We start from the raw sequence: 22177 nt of genomic DNA on the forward strand, positions 1-22177 counted from the left end.
CAGCGCTGATTGCACCCTGCTTTGGAAACAAACATGGAAGTCTCAGTTTCTCAGGAAAAATAACTTCCCTTACATAATCACACTCTTAAAAAAAGGTATAAAAGTGGTTAAAAGTGGGGACTTTAGCTTTAGTGAACCAACTTTTTTTTTACATCGCTTTTTATATCATATTTTTTTCACGTGTTTTCTTTTTCCCCTGCATGAAATAACTCAACACCTCCCACCATCCCCACTCCCTCTTTCTCCCTTTTTTTCCCTTGGCCTTTTATCCTCTCTTTTATAAACACAAGCAAAACCATGTAAATATGTCTGCTCTCAATACTAGCTTTCTTCCTAATTCAATCCTTTCCCAGGATATGAGAGGATGATCTGAGATTCGCTACGCAACACTGCAGCTGAATAAAGACCTGTTCTATCTAACAAGCAGGTTGGGGCAGATGGGGGGAGGGGAGGGGAACAGGAGCTAAATTGGAAACTAACATGTTCTCCTTTAATTGAGAGGGCAAATCTAAAAGACCTGCTCGCACTAATTAGAGTGCCAGCAAGCCCCCTCCAGTTATTAGATAGGAGGGGAGCAACACCACACAGGGACAGTTCCTCCTTTTACATCTTTCTAATTCTACCTATGTAATTAGCACCTACTTGCAATAAACCTGCTCTAAATCCACTTATTTGAACTCTTGAATCTATTTGTAGGCGTTTCATTGCTTGTAATGTCAATAAAACTGTAGACCCAAAAGATAAAAAGGCAGTAATACAGCAATAACGTGCTCGTCAGTCACGTATGTAAACACTCATGAACACACGATTCTTTATCAGCATGAGATGTATAATTTTAGCATCTTTTTACAAAGCAGTGCTGGAGAGAGTCCACAACGGGATGTCTACTGCTCTATATATGGCAGCAGTCCTTGTTTACCCCCACAGAGTGGAGCAGCTCTTAACAAGTGGGATTCCAAAATATTCTGCCTCAACAATACTGAGTCTCTTCAGCCTGTCAGCAGCTAACAAGTAGTTTCTCTCACTGCTGATCTGAATTAGTGTTATAGCTTGAGTGCAAAGCAGTGCAAACACACTATACGCTTGTTTTCCTGCTGGGTTTCAGGAAAAGGTAAAAGTTACACCGCTGTGTTTGTCAAGCACAGGCCATTATAGAGGTACAAGAGTTGAGACAAAGACCTGGAGAGGCAGGGAGCATATATACTCTAGACCTGGAGCTGAACCTGCTGGACCTCTGATAGATGAAGACTGACAGAAATGTTTGAACTACGCCTGCCTCCATTTCAAGTTGTCCCGATAAAGGATATATGACTTTGGGGCACCTTAAAGCTTGATTTCGGCAATGTGATGGGACTAAATCTGAGAATGAACCACAGTTATAAGACATTCGAGATAGACATTCGAGATAGACGAGATAGCAAAAATCAAGAAGAAGCAATACAACATATAACATCATCATAACAGCATCATCACATATGAGATAATAAAACACGATAACAAAAGGACCCGAAGAACACAGCCTTACAAGTCAGCTGATATTTATTTGCAGGGCTTTTATTAGCGCAGCCTTCCAGTTGCCTTTGTTGCTCCACACCACACACAACAACTCCTGTCAAGTCTCAGCAACCTACTGAAATAGGGAAGGCTAGCTGTGTTGGTCAACCTCCCCTAACGCCATTTCCTGAACCCTTTACTCCACCCCCCACCCCCACTGCAGCTGATCTGCAAACTACACCCCGCCGCAAACACACATCCATCCACTTTCTTCTCCTTATCCAGTTTGGCGTCTTAGGGGCCCTGGAGCCTATCCCAGCTAATATACACCAAAAGACGACATACAACTTGGTGAAGCTGCTATCACTCGCTAAGACACAGAAACAGACAGCTCACATTCACACCTAAAGCCGGTTTAGAATCACCAGTTAACATAAGATGCATGACTTTAGATTGTGGAACTGTGTACCCACAGAGAACCCATGATGCAACGACAGGAAAACCTACAAACACCACAAAGAAAGGCCCCAGCTGGGTGCTGGATTCAAACCCAGAGTTTCCTTCCGTGAAGCAATATTGTTAACAATGGTTAATGGTTAATCAACTAGTTTATAAACTAAACCAAAAACAGAAAACCTTCTATGGTTCAGGCATCTCCAGTGCAAAAGAGTTTCTGCTTGTCTTAGCCAAATGTTGTGATCAATTTACAGATATTTAGTTTAGGGCTACTGTTCAAATGGAACGATTTGTTTGATCTGTTACTCCAAGAACTAGTTATGGGAATGAATGAGATTACTGGAGGAGAAATGACAGAAACTGCATCCGCGCCCTCTCTCTACACTCACATCTTAGTGCAATTTAGTTGCATGGTGTCTAACACATTGTCAAAAAAGAGAAGACAAAGTGGGACAGACAACAAAACAACAATGCATTGCTATCTATTTTGCATTTAGGGAGTGTGGTTGGCTTAAATTTAAACTAAATATATAACTTACCACGATGCTGATTGTAAAGGGTAAAACATTCCTTATACCAGCTCTCTTTTTGGAGCGGTGATTTTTGAATAGATTAAAAAAGGAAACAGGCATCTTAAGGTTAAACAGATTTAAACTAAATCTCTATATATGGAATTATAACTATACAGTAATAGAAATGTTTAGGGTTTATCGAGGTCAAACTTTACTTTGTACATTAAGACATACCCTCATAAGTGCTTTTACCACATTTATTTATTTTCAGGCAAGCTGGCTTGCATTGTGGTCGCCATCAATGTATTTCAAGCGTTGGATGATATGTTTTCATGTTTATGTTGCAATTTCCTTAATGATCAGGCCATTTCCATTAACTTCAGCCAGCTTCCTGCTAACAGCTGATAGGCACTGTAGCTGAGAATGATTATCTTGATAGTGACATGAATCTTTTATGATCGTTTTATATAGAGGACCTCATGCACGGACTTGATAAGTGCAATATATAGCATAAGGCACAGTGTCAACAGAAGATGGAAAGAATAAAAAGCTAACAGTGAGAATGATGATGACAAATAAACTGTGTGCATCTTGTTAACGACAGGTCAGTTGTATGACTGAACTTGAAAGACTCCAAACCAGGAAAGTTATCTGCTATTATTCAGCTTTTTGCTGCCCTCATATGGACGTTTTGAGCCATGACATAGCGGGGAGCAAAGCAACTTTGCTTTTGCTTGACCTATGTCACTATTGGTCTTACATCAGAGCAGACTATAAATGATAAAGAGCACTGGAGTGGTTTTTCAGGATTTTTATCATTTGTTTTTCTGGTTAATCAAGCTCACAACACAAAGAGTTACAAAGGAGAACCATGTTCGATTTTGTTTTGTGAGAAACTAAAAAAGAAAAAGACAAAATAGGAGAAAAACCTATGTAGTCTGAAGGACTACAAATGTATATTAAACAGCTTAAGAGAATAAAAAATTCTTTATATTTGCCATAATGATGATACTGAAGTGTATTATCTGGTCAGAGCCATAGCTGCCACTGAAGGGAAGCAGCCCATTTCTACAGCTATGTTTTCTACATGTTCTAATGTTCCTGTGATGTATAGAATTAAAATATGGACTTTAACTAATTTAATTACATGTACATTTTCCATGTTTTTTTCAATACAGTATGCAAATGTAATATGCTTGATTGGTTTACATTTAGTTCATACAATGCACGTTTTTCCTCACGATTTCTTATTTGAGTAAATAAACCTTTAATTTTATATATTTAAGTTGTATCTTACTCAAATGTTTTACTTGCATGTTTATTGGGGTTGAATAATTAAGTTCTTTTTAGTGTATGAAGATTAAGTTGACAGTGAAGAAAAACAACATTTAAGCTTTAAAATAAGAAGCTAAACTATATCAAAATAAAAATATAAATTAATAAATGAATGTGCATTTTTTTAAATCTTCGGCATGGCTAGACGAGGTCTTTATGGGTAACCGGAAATCCTGACCTGATCATTTTTCAACATATGTAATTTTATATTTTAAAATTTTCCTTGCTTTGAAAAAAACAAACATATAGTGGTATGTTTTCCTGCTTGTTTGTTTGTGTATTTGTTTCCTTCCACCTCTGTCCGTATTATTATTATTATTATTATTATTATTATTATTATTATTATTATTATTATTATTATTATTGGTGTTGGCCTGTAGTCTCTGCGCTGAATCTAAGCCCCCTATATACATGCACGCGGAGGCACATGGACTTCCCACGCATTCCACACATTGTACCGCCTTATCAAAATGATTCATCAGGGCAAACCTGGTAAATCGGGGTCATTGCCCTGACGTCGCAAAGACCAGCAGGCAGGTGAGTCTCAGGTAAAGCGTGACGTCAGGATGATACTTTCGAACTCCTTGCCAGTAAATCTATAAAGGTGTGTAGTCTTACTGCACAGGTAGCCTGAACCTTAGACTGAAATGAAAACAGAGCTTGCTGAAGATAAACTCGGGGGCCTAACATGCTCTTGGAGGTTTGATTTTTCCAGGTCTTCCAGAGATTCACCCTACCTGTCGAGCGAGGATACCGGGATGTACCCGAGCTCTGCTTCTATCAGACAAACGGCTCAGGCTCTGTCACTGAACAGTCAGTACATTCCGCCTCCGTATGACTTCCCCAGCTACCACCATCACGTCACGGGAGTCGGTGATTTGTCGGCAAGTACCTGGAACCCCCTTTACGCGCCCCGGGAGGAGTATCCCTACAGCTTCCCGGGGTCAAGCCCCAACACCGCGCAGGTCAACTTCACCTACCCGGATCTGAGCAACGTTCCTTCCGCCGCTGGAGGGGGATCGCTCACCCCTTACAATTTCATCTCTGGACAGGATCCCCTCATTCCCAGGAAAAGACCACAGGAGCCCGTTAAACAAACAACTTCAGGTGGGACTTTACTTTGTCATACTTATTCTTAATCATAGGCTTATTTTGGTCTGCATAATGTATTCAGTGAATTATACAGATATAAAGAACATTTGTAACATCTTCATCTAAAGTTGCTTCGTGCATACAAATATCTGTTATCTGGAGTACTTCAAACGCACTTGTCTCTGTTTTTTTTTCTTCTTCTTCTTCATTCTCGTGACTGATCACATATTAGCTGTCTTAAATGTTAACAAGTGACACAAACAGGAAATGCAGCATCTTGATAAGACACATCCTATAGGGGAAGGAGATTACACAACCTCCTGGGTTACCTTTGTAGCTGTCACTGTGGTTGCATGACTAACTAAACCTAAAAAAAAAAACGTACAAGTATGGGTAACACATGAGAAACACATGCAAACCTGTTTTAAGTGAAAAACAAACCCAACTTCAGCAGGCGCACATTCATCAAGGTGTTCGCCTCTCTTTGGACAATCATGCTGTGAGATGTCAATGCAAAGCTAACAGTGGAGGCCATGAAGTCTACACAAGTCTCACACCCCACCCTCTCTGTCCACTGGGTGGGTGTGAGATGGTGACAAACTGGATAGATAACACTGGAAGTGCAGGAAGTCTGCAGAAGTTAAACGAAGTCTCCTCTAGAGGCTAACCCTCTCTTAACCCTCTTGTGTGTATCTGTGTGTGTGGGTGTGGCTGGATCAATGCTGTCACATGAGCTAGTTTTCTGATCAATAACTGTGACTCCTAGTTTCTTGAGTGTGTATGTGAACATGCGTGTCAATGAATAGCTGCCTATGTAAAGAGCTGTGTAGACAGCACTCACGGTGATAAGGAGAAGCACTGATGCAATGCAGTGGGGAGTCTTTGCCTTCGTTATAGTGTGAGCACGATTAGTAGAATTGATGAGGTTTTAAGTGGCGCCTGAACTTGAACGTGGCACCAGACTGTTTGGTCACGACACACACATTTCGTGACTCACTGACACAAAATTATTAATTCCTGAAAAAGATGTGGGCCATACACATGAATAAAAAATGACTCTATTTACTTACATTCACTGTCTTTATTTTTGTGCTTATGTTTACTATTCTTAATATTTATTGATTTTTTACTAAAAAGCAATTTTTTTGTCTGATTTAGGTGGGAAGACTCGCACTAAGGACAAGTACAGGGTGGTGTACACTGACCACCAAAGGATGGAGCTTGAGAAAGAGTTTCAGTTCAACCGCTATATCACAATGAGAAGGAAGTCAGAGCTGTCAATGGCACTCAGCCTTTCCGAGAGGCAGGTGAGAAGATTAGAGTAAATAAACGGTCAATGTAGAAAATATATAGAAACTGTCTAGGACAGTGAGACTGTGTAACTTTTGCGTTCTCTCTTCACATTCAAAGAATTACAAACGCCTAACACTTTTAAAGTAGCCAACCACATGTTCTGTTTTTCTTTTTTTAGGTTCCTCCTTAAGAGGAACGAATGAGATAAACTAAACTCACAGCAGAAAAACCCCATGAAGCAATGAGACAGAGTGTGTTTCGTTACTGTTGAAACTCAGTTAGGAAACAGAATGTGGGATTTGTTCGTGCAAACCCCCCATGGTTTGCCCGAACAAATCTATAGGCCAAGGCCAAGAAGTATATATTTGTCACCCCCTTTTGTGAGTGACAATAATAAGGAAGGTCACTGCAAATTTAACATGTTTATGTTAGGGGTATAAAAAATATGCCCTAATTTTTTTTAACCTTGTAAAGCCAGAACCACAAAATAATGACATTTTTTTTTAGTTACCGGAGTTTAACCTTTATCTCTATCATTATCTCAAAGAAATCCACTTAACTGCCAAAAATGCTGAAGTATGTTTAAAGTTTGCTGAACAATATTTAGACATGCCTGTGAAATACTGGGGGGAATATAGTCTGGTCAGATAAGACTGAAATAAACTCTTTGGATGGCAAAATACACGCCATGTTAGGAGGTCAATAGGGCAATGCATATCACCCCAAAACACCAACAGGGAAGTTAAGAGGTGGGAAGGATGAATAGAAAAATGTACCAAGACTTTTTTGATGAAAATCTTCTGCCATCTACCAGGATGATGATGATGAAACGAGGGGTGGACGTTTCAGAAAGACAATGATCCCAAACACAAAGCCAAGGAAACTCTTGACTGGTTTCAGAAACAGAAAATAAAGCTGCTAAAAATAGCCCAGCCAATCACATGACCCGAATCCAGTTGAAAATCTATAGAAAGAACTAAACCCCAGAGTTCATAGAAGAGGCCCACAGAGCCTTCAGGATTTGAATTTCTGTTTGTGTGCGACTAGTTTCTCCACACAGGAGGCATCTTGAAGCTGTCATCACCAACAAAAGCTTTTGTGCGAAGTATTAAATAAATGTCAGTAAATGTGTTCAATACTTTTTCCCTGTGTCACTTCTTATTATTACACATAGTTTATGGACATCCGCAGTTTAATTTGTCTTTGCATGTGCAGACTGGTTGGGTTGTTACTGACATCTGGTCAGAATTTCATACCATGTGAAATATATTTTGCTTTGAAAACTGGTGATGTGTTCAATACTTATTATACCCCATGTGTATAAACACACATGGGGTATAACAAAAATGATCTTGGCATTTTTGTGGAATTTCATGCTCACAGCATAAATCTGCATATACTGCAGATATCTGATTGTAAACAGTATACCACTGATGATGCACAGATCTCAAATATGGCATTAACTTTGTGTTACAGGGTTATTATCTCATTTGTGGGTTTCTTTTTTTTTCTTATGTGAGATAACAGGGAAGGTGGAGCTTGGATTTATTTTGTTGATGTTATTGTGCATTAGAAAAAAAACCCTGCATCTGCAGGCCATCTATTACCACTGTGCTGTATTTTACTTATTCCCATGGTTAAGTGTAGGGTTTCTACTAATGCAGCACATGTGAGCACAATGTTCTCAAACAATCCCCTCTGGAGAAACGAGCTCCAGAGAAAAAAACAAATTCTGCAAACCGTAATGTTAACATATGTGGCCAAACGCATAAGTAGTGTTAATGGTGAAACCCTCAATCTTACTGTCATTATGCTGTTCTTGTTGTTTCTTCTGCCTGCCCTTGCAGCTTCTTAAAACCACAGCTGAGTGCAATTGTTGTAGCTCCCAGAGTAATTCTGGGAAAGTCAGAGATTACTAAATTTCAAGTAGATGAAGCAAGGCAAGGGAACGTTACCACAGAAAGCAAAGTCGCTGCAGTTTTCAACTTCCTTTTAATGCAGCAAATAAGCGATTTATAGAAGAAATGAAAACGATAATGATGTGCTGTTTCTTTTGATGTTGTTTAGGGAACAAGCCATAATGCTCCCTAACTGAGAAATGTTCTTGATGCTGATATCTCATGCATGTATGTCTCAGGTGAAGATCTGGTTTCAGAACAGACGTGCCAAGGAGAGGAAGATCAACAGGAAGAAGTTGCAGCATTCCCAGCAGGCCTCAACAACCACACCCACCCCACCTGTACTGTGTGCACACAGTGACACCCACAACCCCGTGAGCCCCAGCAGGAACATTTTGTCAGACGCAGTATCGGAGGAGTACTAGGTGAAGTCTATGTGAAAGACTGGCACTGTATCTGTGTGTGTAAATAATGTTTTTAATAGTTGTACAAGTTCACCACAGAACGAATGAAAAAGATTCACATGAAGATCACCTCTATTTTACAATGTCACCACCACACGTTTGTCACATGGATCGAGTCGAGTGGGCATTTATTCCACTTGCTTGTGTTAATCATTATCAACGTCAAGATAGCGTTTTAACAGTGCATGCCCAAGAAAGAGGATTAGTGTCTTTCTTGTTGTCTTTTCCTTGTATATGTATCCATTAACAGGAATATAATGCAAATGCAGATATAAAAAAGAAAAAAAACTGACAGCCCTTCTTCTTGTTTCCAAGGCAGTACCGTGACACTAACACGCCTTTTTTATGACAACTTGAAGTTACAGGAAATCAGATGGGGAAAGCAGATATCTAATTCGAAAGGCGGTTAAATTGTTCTTTTTGTTTTTCTGAAAACATGCATTTACTCTACATTTTAGCTGCAGCAAAGCAAGGGCAGCATTATTAAAAGTGTCACTGGTTTTAGACATTCAGACAGGAGAGTTTAGCCACATCCTGAAAAACTGCTGAAGATTGCTCAACTGCATGACTCGTGATTTACAGTCGCTGTGGCACAGACATTCAGCTCTGGCATGGAGCTGGATATATTCGTTTTATTTTAAAAAATGTCTACACTTGTCTATTTTTTTTAGAACCCAATGTCTGTATATATGAAATGTTAAAGGATGTGCTGTACAAGCAAGAAATGCTGACACATTTTGATACTTCTTCACTGTAATGTTAAAGAAAAGGAAGGAGAAACAAAAGATGTGGAAATTTAGTAGGTATGAGTCATCTAACGATTAAAGGTTTTTCCATTTCTAAATAAATGACTGACTTATCAACAGTGCAGTGTGTGCAGTTGTGTAATCACAAATGTTTAGAGTGTAAGAAAGTCACTGTTTTCTAATTTAGCTCTTCCGAATTTCAGTGTGTTTGTGCATGCTTTTGTGTGTTTCAAGTGGAGTTTATGTTGGCTTTGCAGCTTAAACCCTCTCCTCAGCACTGAGGTTTTATTGATTTAGAGTTGTATTTTCTGTTAATTTGCTCTAGCCACATTCATGTGGATCAATTTGCTTTTCATACAACACAGTTTCTACAGGAAAAGGCTTCTTGATGAAGAAATATAACATTAGTATGAAGTTCTATCTATAAATGCGCAAAACGAATACATTGGCTTCCTGTCATCACTTTTAAGACTCTAAATGAGCCTACAACGCTTTATTTGTTAGATCTTTTTTTATGTTCACACTCCTGTCAGAGGTCTTCCAATCAGATGTGACTTCCATAAACTAGACTTAAAAATAAAGGTGACTTACGATTTCACACTAGAACTGCAGAATCTGTTTCTACATTTGAGTCTTTGCTCCAGCCTCATTTCTACTCTCTGGCCTTTAATTCGATCTAAACCTTGACATTTCCTTTTTGTTATGTTTTATTATTGGCTGCCTGTGAAGCACTTTGGTCAACTCCGGTTGTTTTAAAGGTGCTATATAAATAAACATGACCTTGACCTTGACATGAAATTCATCACAATAAAGCCTAAGATGACCTCAATTGTATATCCTTAAATTACAAAAAAAATAACAATAAATAAACACATTTACATTCCTTAACAATCTTTTTTCTTCTTTTTTTATTGTGTGAAAAAAGGAAAACAATTTTCAATTTGTACAAGGTGTATTAAAGGTTACAGAAAGAGAGGAAAGACACAGGACTATTTTGGTTTTCGGTTTTGTAATTTGCATTATTTATTAGGCAGTTGCCACTTTAAGGCACAAGTGTGTGTGTTTGTTTTGTGCTGTTTGTGCATGCATGCGTGAATGCGGTTTGTATGTATGGCTGAGTGTCTGTGTGCATGTGTCTATAACTGTCTGTGGAAAAACAAAGTCTTACATACACACTTTGTCTTACAGAAAAAAAGTACCAATTAAACTACAAAATCTGTACTGTACAATACTAAAGAAAAAAACATGTAAAAATGTTTTCATTCTCTTGCATTAAAAATATAAATGATATTCTGTTTGAAAAGTATTTATAGTTCAAGGCTTTTATCAATTTAAAAACTGAAGTGCTAAAGACCAGAGAACTGGCGCCAGTCTGGTTTTATAGTTTAACAGCTTTGGCATTGCGAGGCAGCATCACATGATCATGTCACGACAATTATAAAATCCCCTGGTGTGTATGTGCTTCAGCTTCTCAATAGTGAATGTGCAACAGTTCACTCGTTTGCATTTCCTATGCCACACACGCATTAAAAGGTAAAAACAACGTTGCTCATACTGGCGCGCTCTGATGTACAAAGCAGCATTTGCTGACTGATCACATGATCAAAAAATAAACTCTGAGGAAACTACAACTGTAATGGACCATAAACACCAATTTTATGGCAGTATGAATCAGCATAAAGTCAGTGCATGGTTATCAATCTTTAACCCCATATCTAACCAAATGTATTTCATCTGTTTTGTGCCAACAGTTGCAACTTCTGCATTTGTCAGGTGACAAAAATATTACCAGTATTTTGGAGCAAACACTCAACCATGAAAGGTATTTTCTTCTTTTTATATAACAGTCTAAATGCAGAAAAGAGGAACTGAAATGGGCAAACATTACAGTAAACCGAACAGGACCAAACTCATTCGGCGCCATTTCATTTAAAATATGGTTTATACAAATGTGTTATCGGCCTTCCTGTGCTTCAAATAGACGCGATAGTCGGCCTGACCGTGTTCACACCCACACCAAGGATGCCGGGACTGTGAATGACCCTATTTAGAATTACTCTGCATCTGTAAGAAAAGGTTCACCGTGCAGTGCTCTGCACGTGCATCTGTCTGAGACTCAAACAGCAATGAAACGTTTGAATCTTGAATCTCTGTAATCTCTGATTAATGACTTGGTCTAAACATGTGCATTATCCTGCTTTCAACGGTGATTCTCCTTTTAACAGCTATTCATCTTAAACATAATTACTTAGTTTTAGTTTTAACACAGGCCAAAATAATTTTCCATCCATGACTCTCACTCCACCTCCTGATTAACGCTAAAACATCTGCTTCAGCTGATTTTTGTTCAGCTGACCTTTTATTAATTTAAAATCATTTGAATGGATAACGGCAGTTCTTCAAACCTGCAAGTTAGAACCTTATATTTGATTAAAAACCATGCACTGTTTGAAGAGACTGATGATGTCATCTCTGGTTTTTTTTGACAGGTACAACTTAAACTCGAACCGCAAACACGTAGGAAGTGTAATTGAACTAAATATAGAAAACATAAGTTGATGCTGTTAAATGATAAACAGGTGGCTTCAGCTCAGAATCTCACATGCAGTAAAACAACTTTCTTCCTCAAACTACAGCTAGTTCACTGAACTCCTTTTAGTGTAGTCACAAATCATCAACACAAACATTTAAAGTACAGTTTAAAAATGAAAAGTAGAGGTGTCTTTACATTTTAAAATTGAATTTCTGAATCAATTTTACATTTGAAGGCAATTAGGAGACAGTATTTATAAGATTGCTGGTCTTGATACACTGAAACAAAACGTATTCTTTTTTTTTTAACAACCAGTGTCACGATTAAACCCACACAGCCCACTCCACTGTATTATTGCTCTAAGTGGTTATTGAACTTTGATCTTATCCAAACGGTTTGAGCAGAAAACAAAAGAAGAAAGAATGAAAACCAACTTCTGAGAAAAAAGCAGAAGTATTTGCATCATGGAAACAAATCCCCTCTCTCGTCTGCTTACTGTGAACTTCCTGAAACACTTCGCTGTAAATTTATCTTTGGACTGAAGAGCCAAAGGAAGACAACCTCCACCTACAAACTACACTGTTAGTAATTAGGTTTGTGTAAATCACAAGTCATTAACCACATGTGTTTAATAATCACACTTTAAATGGAATTTTTTTTTGTGGCATTAGATTGAAATTGGTCGTTTTAGGATAAATGAGTGCATCATGTATTGTTAAAACTATAGTAATAATGCAGTTTATCAGTGTTTAGACAATAAATAAGATAAAACATATCCATAAATTATAACTACGATTAAAACTATTACAACATCCTATAAATATAAAAGCTAATAGAAAAATATGAATAATTATGTTTAGAAATGTTAAATAGCTACAAAACTACCGCAGCTTGTGTAGCGTCATATGAAATGATAACCCAGATGTCACCTAAGTCTGAGTGTGCTGATGCTCTTTTATATAACAGAATCACAGTGAAAGCAAAGAAAATCAATACGTATGAAATCTGAAGGTTTTTTATTTTTCTGATGGGAAATTGAATTAAATAAAAGACCTTTTGGCATCTTGACATCATCTCTTCTCTCCACGGACATTCAGTCTGTGTGAACACACCAATAACCTAAATCACCGGAATCTTTGGACCTTTGCATACATACAATCATCTCCTGTTGGTTCAGTGTGCCGAGATCGCCTCGAAAACTTGACTTGGCCGTACTCCACCTCCACCTCCGCCTCTGTTGCTTGCACCGCTGGCTTCCCCTGTTGCTTCATGATCCTGACATCAGCATAGGTTACATCTTGGTCACATTCATCCTCTGCAGAGTAGCAAGAAGATTGTTACAAGCACAGTATTACAGATGGTTAACAGCTAAAGGTTTTTAATTTTTGTGAAGTTTTTTTGCTTTCGTTATAAGAGTTTCAAAAATATTTTCACAGTGATATCTGCTGCAGAAAGACCTGGTTAGCTTCAGCTCATAGACTAGAGAAAATGAGTCAGATACAAAAATGGGTTTTAAAATGAGTTCTTTGGCAATGCTTTAAGTTTATAGTCGACAGATTTTGTTACCTTTGTACACAGCGGTCTACTCGGCTTTTGTGTTGAAGCTTATTAGTTAACAATACCCACAGATTTTATATGTGACAGAAGAATTTTTGTACCTTTTGGTTTTGTAGGTTTGTTGTTTTGTTTTTTCCTCTGAGCACAGATCACCGCCACACCCACAAGTAAGAAAAATACCAGTGCTGAGAGAACGCCACCGATCAGTGGCAAATTGGCTGTTTCAAAAGTAAAATACATAAAAACAGATGTTTCAGTTATCAAAGATATGTTTTTTGTAAAGGAACATAAAGAAAGAGAAAGTGACATCAGTGGATCTAGTTAGTTTTCACTTACTAATGTACCATTGGTCATCACTGTTGGAAGTCACAGTTTCATTGTTGAATTGTGTAATTGACACTGTGCCAGTCTCCTTACCCACAGAAGTTGGTGTGACTGGGGTAGGTTCTGTTGTTGGTTCAATACACAGGCTGTTACTGTCCACATGCACCCACCCTAATATCTCTGTCCCATTGATTGAGGTGCAGTTAATGAAGCCTGGCAGAAAAAAAACCAAATAATTCGAGAAAGATGTTCGAAGTGAAATAGTTGTTATTATTGACTTTCATTCATAATGTTGTTACTCACGACAGGTCTTCTGTTCTTTGGAGACATTACTGATGTTGTTCCTGACTGAGCAGACCAGATGTCCTGAGACGTGCTGTTTCAGAGTGATGTTGTTAGTCTCATTATTTCCAGAAAGGAGCTCAGCATCTGTCAGTGTGCGTCCATCCAGAGTCCAGCTGTACTGAGGACTGTCCCCTCCCTCAGAGGAGCAGGACACCCTCATCTGTCTCTGGGACAGACACTCAGAGACCAGCAGGACAGAGGACACAGGAGCTGAGAGAAACACACACAGATAACTTAGATTTCAAATTTAAATCTTTGTCATTGTTGATACTGTCTAATGAAGAACAGGGAAAGCATAAAATACATGTAGCTTGTGTATTTTGTGCTATGTCACTAAGGTTATCAAAACAATATTAAATTTATATCTATAATTTGTTCCGAACAGAGAAAAAAAAATACCTTGAATAAACAACTGTAAAATCGGCTCGACTGATGATTTTCCATCTGAATCAAAGGTTTGAAGGGTATATTTACCACCGTCATTCCTACTCAGGTTATTGATCCTAAATGTTTGATTACTGAGAAAAACGAGAGACCTCTGTGCTATGGTATTAGAAATAACCGTATTATTTCTGACATGTAGTATTTTTAATGAATTCTTTAACAGTTCGTATCTAAATATTTCTGAGGTGTTGTCAATCAGCTGGATGTCCACACTTCCTCCCAAAGCTCCATAACACTGAGCTCCATCCTGTCTGCCATCACAGTGAGTTTCCACACCTGCATGGAAAATGTAAAAGAAAACAAAAGCAAAAACTAAAAAACAGTAATGATTTAGCTTACAGCTCCATCTGACATTTAAGTTTAAATGTTTTAGAAGAACATTTAACAAATCATCTTAAATCAGTTATATCAGTAGAAGTACAGATAATTAACTGTATGTCTGAGTTTTGAATTTTGCAAGTCACCCAGTGTTTTTCTAAAAAAAATCCTTTAGTGAATTTTTCAATTTTAGCGTTTTAAAAATATATTTAACTCACCCTATAATTATGATATTGTGTTGTTTATGAAAATGATTGATGTTAAAGCTAGAATGTTTTCATTTTTTAGTTTTTGTTAGCATACTGTCTGCAAAATACATTTTACTGTAGTAAAATAACCCTAAAATTTTTTTAGAGTGCACATTCATGTTAAAATGTTGAAATGATATTAGAATATAGCATTATTGTAAAGTTAAAGACTTCAGAAAATAGCACTGTTATTATGTTCGACATGTCATGAACTGAATTTATTTAATAATTTCTTTTTTAAAACGTCTGTCATTGACAGTCTTGGATCCTGTAATTGCAAAACATGCTATTTATGCACAGAAACGAAGTATGATGAATTACAACATGAAAAGCTCACCATGAGAGTATCCGAGCCACATCAGTAGCAGTCCAACTACAGCTTCCATGTCAGCTGCTGAGCTTCTGTTGATCGTCAGCAGCTTTCAAACCCTTTTCCTCAAAACAAATATGTGTGTGCCGCTCTGAACAGACTGCAGTGTGTCCTGTTAGTGATCAGCCTCAGAGGAGAATGTGTGAAAATCTTTACGTGAGGTCGTATTGAAGTTACCTTTTCATGCACTGAGAGGATGAAAGGAAGTGGTATCAGTTTTTCTTCCCCTTTTAGCCCTGACGAAAAAGAAAATTCATGTGTGATAGACTGAGAGGAAGAGAAGGAAATGTTTATCATTTATACTAAAAGACGTTTTGACTAAGACATATTATAGATTAACATGGAAACAATCAATCACACAAACATGTTTAGGTGGCCGAATAATAATACATCATGGCTTATAACAATGATAATAATAATCCAGCGTTCTAAACCACTTAAGCTTTCCTTACCAAACTGGTAGAAGTTACAACAACATTATGAGTAATGATTCTTTACACACACTGCATACTAGAAGACTTCAGTATTTTAAAACTCATTAGATAAAACTTAGATAATTGGAAAAAAAGGGTGTGTGGGGTGGACAGCACAAATGTAAGTGCAAATCTTAAGAATGTATGCATATCTTTTAATAAAGAAATACAGTTTTATATAATAAAACAGATTACAGTTATACTAAACAGAGGTAGAGGTTTTATTATTTGATTTTAAAACCTGAACAATAATGATCACGGGTTTTTTTTTTTTTTTACACAATGTCTCCCTCTAGTGGTAATGAATTATACAGCCTCAGAATTTACTGGATGCACACGTTGCTTATTTGACTTCTTTGTTTCTGGCAGCTTCACAGATACTTTTTAGATTTAATATTGTCAGTTGTAAATCTCATCACATTATCACCCCCCCCCCCCCAAAAAAAAACAAAACAAAAACTTTTTTAAAAAGTGTTTTGAGGGAAGAGCTTGCTGTGTCTGGGTGGGCAGTCAGAAATAACAGAATGACAACCTGACTGAGTCAGATACTCGAGGTTAGAGCAGGTCAGTAGTAACATGCAGGCTGCTGGTTTGTGTTCCTTTTCATATAAGAATAATTAACATCCCGACTAAAGTAATTTTAAGAAAACTAGTTTTTTCCAGTCTACAGGTGTTTTTCATTGGATGAAGATCAGCAGTCAGTACAGAAAATCAGCATCTTTACATTTACCTTCTGTAAGAGGAGCACAGTTACACAAATCTTTCTAAACCCTCACAGCAATGATCAGGCTTTTTGCTTATTACAATTACTGATAACAATTAACATGGTTAAAGTTGTAATAAAAGCTTGATGAAAATAACAATTGAACAAAGTTAATATTCACTGAAACAAATGTGACGTCATGGTTCACCTTCTGGTTTACTTATAAATATAACCTTTCATTGTTTCATAATTTTAACATGAAAATACCAACAAAAAACCATAACTTACATTTAAGGAAGGGTTAGCAGTAGACGGCTCTCTTTCAGTGTCCTGCTGCCACTCAGAAAGTATGCAAATACAAGTTAAACATTTAAGAAATCTATCATTAAAACTGGTAGCTTAGCCAAATGTCCGAATGTGTGTTTGTGTGCGTGTGACATAAAGAGAGAGAGAGAGAGAGAGAGAGAGAGGGGGGGGGGGGGGGGGGGGGGGGGGAGGAATCCTATGAGCACAGCTCACTAACATAGCCAAATATTTAAATTATTTTACTGGGTCCAGTTAGCAAAGCATAGAACTTCATCAAAATCCTTTTTGCACCAAATGTATCTATGTAATTGTAAATTACGGACAATGTTAAACCGATTGGTGGCAGCTCATTATCACATTACCACTGATATCCAAAGAGTTCAGTGTATCTGAAAATATATACATTAACAGTAGCTCTGTGTGTCTCTTATGTGTCATGGTAGATGTAACCAGGTTTTTAATTGCATGTTGGAGAATGATCACTCGGATGAGGCCTTGATGTCTCTAATAACAGGAGAATGAAAATCCTTAATCTGCAAGTCTGCTGTTGTGCTCTTTTTATAAGCTGGTAGTTATTAAACAAGAGCACCACCAATAACAACAACAACTCTTGAGATTTTAGGATGTCGATGGTAAAATGCCTCACCCTGCATCTGAGGCTGAATTTCAGGTGGTTCCTGTAATCTGCCATCTTATGTGCTGTTTACTCATACTGATGTACAAGCTTTAGGCAGTCCTTGCCAAAGTGGGTTAAAACTTCTTGATGCATGTTCAATCATCCAGGTAAGCAAATCTCCAAAAGTTGATTCTGTTCATCTGGACATAACGTTTTCAGTGGGAGAAACATTTCGTCACTCATCCAAGTGACTTCTTTAGTCTCAGCTGACTGCAGGTTTCCCCAATTTTATAAACAGTGTATTTGCATAATGACTGAAACTCGCACCACTGAAGGAACAATGGGCTGTGAGGTCTTAGATAAATAACAACATTGTCTAAAGAGTTTTAACCCATGTAATGATTCATCTGCTTTTTTGCATTTTGCAGAAGAGGGAAGACCCCTGGATTTAGTGATGGAGTACATGCAGAGGGTTAATGTGACAGAAGAGGTTAGGGTTAGGGCTGGGTATCGTCACTGATTTCTAGAATCGATTCGATTCCGATTCACAAGGTCCCGAATCGATTCGATCCACGATTCGATTCAATTCGATTTGAATCTGGGAAATTTTGAAAGTCAGATATATTACAATTCAGATCAGTACATTTCCATATTTTTATATCTATAAAAAGAAAACTGACACTTGCAAGACTTTATCAAAGGTGTAAGCATCACAGCAGATGCCTTTGTGTCAAACTAGCTGAGGATAAAACACAGAAAAACATGAAGGTGATTTTCCTGGCCTGGGATTTTATAAAAATATTCTGCAGTAGATCAAAAAGGAAAGAAACCCATTGACCAACATATGAACATTACCTGATGCTGCTGAAGTGAAACAGAGCAAAGTTACTGAGGTTTTACTAGAGACACAGCGAAGCGTTTTGCAATTTTGCATAATTGTAAAAAAGTTAAAATTTGTTCAGTAGCCAATTGAAAATAGGCAGAAATTAGGTTTTCTTTTCGGAAGTAAGTAAAAGGAAAACAACAGCGGCCGACAGCGCTGTAAACAACGGCAGACTTGTGCGCAACAAGCAAGCAAATAATGCAGAAAACAGATTTTAGACGCAAAACTGTTCTTGAATTATACAGAGAGAGAGAGAGAGAGAGAGAGAGATGTGCATGAAGTGTGATTTTATCGTGGTGGAAGCAAAACAGCAAAAGTCAGAGGGAATTCATGATGATGTTTATGTGAAGCGTAGTTTGGATCTTCTTTTGCTGCTGGTTTAGTCAATATTGTTTGTAGAGAGATAAAACCTGCAGCTTCAGAATCAGTGCAAAAAGGGCGTAAAAACAAAGCGCAGACCCGCCGAAACATCAGAATCAGCGAGCTGTCAGCTTTCAGCCCCGACCGTGTCCGTGACGTTGGGTGAGATTCACTGCTCTCAGTTACTGTTTTAGCTGTTTGGTAACTGTTGAAATTTTGTGAGGTTTAACCTGAGATTCTGGCGTTTCGGGCAAAAAAAATTATATTAAAAAATCGATTCAGAATTTTAATGAATCGATATCACGTTATCCAAGCTAGAATTGATTTTAATCAATAAATCGATCATCAAAACCCACCCCTATTATGAAATACATAAATAAAATGTAAAAATAAAATAAAAATAATTTGATATTTACTACTTTGCCATAGTGATATCTTATGATAGCTACTAGGCGATAGCTCTGGTGACTAGTCTATAATACTGTCTGAGAGTGACATAGCTGTTTAAAGAAAAATAAACATTTATTCAGTATTATTATTTATTTATGGCAACTTACTAAATAATTGGTTTCTTAAGTAAATTCCAATATTGTCTAAAAAGTTCTACTATATTTTTTTATTGATCTATTTTTTGCTTTTTGCAGGGTTGAGATGGTTTAGGCATATGCAGAGGAGGGATAGTTGATATATTGGACAAAGGATTTTTAAGAATAAGCTGCCAGGGAATAGAAGACCACAGAGAAATAGTCATTGATGTATTACTCACAGCATCATTAGTTCACTGCCCTGGGTGGTACTGCTGACTGCTTGGGTAAAACACACAGTTTGGGAGTTCACCGCTGCCAACAGCTAGCTGAGTGTCAGAGGAAGTCTTCAGTTCCTCATTAAAGGAAGCACTGACAAGGTGTGAAAACATGTGCCAATGCACATATTTTCACACTGGCCTTTAGCTTATGATTTTTTCCTGTTCTGAAGTCAAACTGTATTTATTATACCTTCTTATGTTCTCTCTCTTATGGTTTTGTCCAACACTTGTGATTTATTGTGATATAATGCTTTGCATGTATGTTTTGCACTGCTTTGCCCCTGCATGCACAAGTTTAGATAATAGTTTTCCTTAAAAATACTTCTAAATGTTTAAGAAGGTGTTTAGCTGAATATGTAAATATATGTATGTAACACCACTGTGAAGCAGGAAGTGAAACTTCACAGCTATGACTGTTGTGATATTTTGATACCATGGTAGCATTTACAGGATATTGTTTTGTAGTGATATTATACAGAAAAGAGTTACTCAATAAGGCCCATTTACTAGTTGTTTTTCTCTTTCTCTCTGACCCAAGAATTGATGTGTAAGAATCACAGGCTGGTACCCCAAGGTCGAAAATACCACAGAGACGAGACCACTTCCTTACTCCCATCCTCCCTTCCTTATCTTTTAGAAAAGAGCTTGTTAAAAAGCCAGGTGGTTTGTTTCAGAATTCACTAATGAAAGAACTCTGTATTCTATGTCTAGGAGTGTATTTTGCTGGGATGATCATAAATTGTAGCTGAACTGATAAACTACACGAAGGATACTTCTTTGCTCAGAAGGCAGGAAGACGTTTCCTTATTTGGTCTGTACCGGTTTGAACTGAGAACCTGCTGACACACGAACCTTTTTTTCCTCTATATAAGCTGTTTTGTACTAAATAAACCTTTGAGTTGGTTTGGGAAGGCAACCTGAAGCAGTCTGTGTTTCCTTGTTCTCCCAAGCTACTCCCGGCGCTGTAACTAACCCAGCTGAACGGCATACTTGAGCGTTACTTTGAATAATTAGGAATCTTATAAGGAAAGGACAAAACTCTGCTTATCGGTGCTCACGCCTTGGAGGGAAACCGGGACGGAGATTTTCTCTTCAATGACTTTCAGATTTTGTTCATTTCTCAGCTCTCACAAGACTTTCACATAAATGCTGTTTTAATCATGACAGCAACGGACCAACATCTGTAATTAGACCCATATGAGACAAATACAGAAAGTTTTTTAATAATTAAAGACAGAATTTAAAAGACATTTGGTAAAATCAACATTTAGGAAGATCTACTAAATGCAAACATGAAGCTATGAGTGTATAATAAACCCTACAGAAAGTTTTATTTGTTGAACCTCGAAACAATGTAAAAATCTAAAATTGCCAAATTATGTGTTGGATCATCCGATGCTCAGCATACAATAAAGGTGCAATCTGTGATTATAAGGGTAGCTCACTAAACATGAAGACATATCCTTGGATGTGTGTGGTAAGACTGAGCTGAATCAATGCATTGAGAAGTTTGTACTCCAGACATGAGGTCAAGCAAGGACTGAGACAATATATACATACATTACAGATTGTAAGACACAGGAAGTGGAACTACACTCAAAGAACAAGAGACTAAATCCACTATAGTAAAACAGGAAGTTGATGGCAGACTCAAAACATGCAACCTTGACAGAAACACAAGAGATAAACACGAAGACAAGACTGAAGACACAGAATGGAAATACAAACGATAACACAGATAACAGGAACATAACCATCACCCGATAGACAGAAAGCTATGGAGCTCAAAGAAAAAATTTCATCTCAAAACCCAGAATTAACATCAAGACCTTTGGAACAGAAGCACAAAACAAACACAAAGATGATCAAGAATCCCAAACTAGAGAAAAACTAAACATCCCAAAAAACCCTCAAAAATCAGGAAACATAACATGACTAAGTACAAATAACATGCCAAGATGTTGAAAACAAATCCAGAATATTATCAGTATTGTGAGTAATATGTCTATAACAAGCACTTTGATGTTGCTTAAATCTATTACTGTAAGCTGTTTCTTGAGCTGAACATGAAGACATGAAGATGAAGCTGTGGTGACTTGGATAACCTTTGTTCTGTTAGAGATTCAACTGTACACAAAGACAGAAATTAAATGACCTTTAGGATCACAATATCACCTCCTCCCTCTGTGAACCTTTATTGGTGCAGTCCGTGTAAAAGCACTGACCACTTATATCACCTGACTTTCTGTATCTTGGCATACATACAGTCATCTCCTCTTAGTTCAGTGTGCCGAGGTCGCTTTGAAAACTTGACTTGGCCGTACTCCACCTCTGCCTCCGCCTTTGCTGTTTGTTCCATCCAGTTCCCCTGTTGTTTCATGACCCTGACATCAGCGTAGGTTACTTTCTGGTCATCTTCTTCATTTGCAATAAGGCATAACAATCAGGTGTGGCAAAAACGTAGAATGATTGTACTTATTCGCTTTCTTGATAAGAATTTAAAAAAAATGTTCACTTTTAAAAGTTTCCGTTGGTGAAGTGTAATATTGTTACTTTTGGGCAGACGTGTTTCCTCACATTTCTAGTTTAAGCTATGAGGAAT

At 37.6% G+C, this 22177-nt stretch overlaps 2 protein-coding genes across 3 annotated transcripts; one reads left to right on the forward strand and one right to left on the reverse strand.

Annotated features, from left to right (window-relative positions):
- Positions 1-4438: 4438 nt before the first annotated feature.
- LOC146582224 (homeobox protein CDX-1-like) lies at positions 4439-10155 on the forward strand. Its single transcript, XM_085293049.1, has 3 exons — positions 4439-4904; positions 6048-6196; positions 8320-10155. The coding sequence occupies exons 1-3, from the start codon at positions 4445-4447 to the stop codon at positions 8503-8505; spliced, it is 795 nt and encodes a 264-aa protein (XP_085149175.1). The 5' UTR covers positions 4439-4444; the 3' UTR covers positions 8506-10155.
- Positions 10156-10181: 26 nt separating this feature from the next.
- On the reverse strand, positions 10182-15618 carry LOC146582225 (uncharacterized). Of its 2 annotated transcripts, none has more exons than XM_085293170.1 (6): positions 15397-15618; positions 14449-14769; positions 14008-14259; positions 13798-13917; positions 13482-13598; positions 10182-13138 (listed from the first exon to the last, which is right to left on the reverse strand). In XM_085293170.1, exons 1-6 carry the CDS (start codon positions 15443-15445, stop codon positions 12948-12950), a joined length of 1050 nt encoding a protein of 349 aa, XP_085149296.1. In that variant the 5' UTR covers positions 15446-15618; the 3' UTR covers positions 10182-12947. The 2 variants fall into 2 exon arrangements, with proteins under 2 accessions (XP_085149296.1, XP_085149289.1); XM_085293163.1 differs by having other exon boundaries at positions 13717-13917.
- Between the last annotated feature and the right edge of the window lie 6559 nt (positions 15619-22177).

The sequence above is a fragment of the Mchenga conophoros genome, linkage group LG2 (genome assembly GCF_057382185.1).
Source record: "Mchenga conophoros isolate Kocher_MC1m ecotype Shallow Benthic linkage group LG2, M_conophoros_male_GT1.1, whole genome shotgun sequence".
Lineage (NCBI taxonomy): Eukaryota > Metazoa > Chordata > Actinopteri > Cichliformes > Cichlidae > Mchenga > Mchenga conophoros.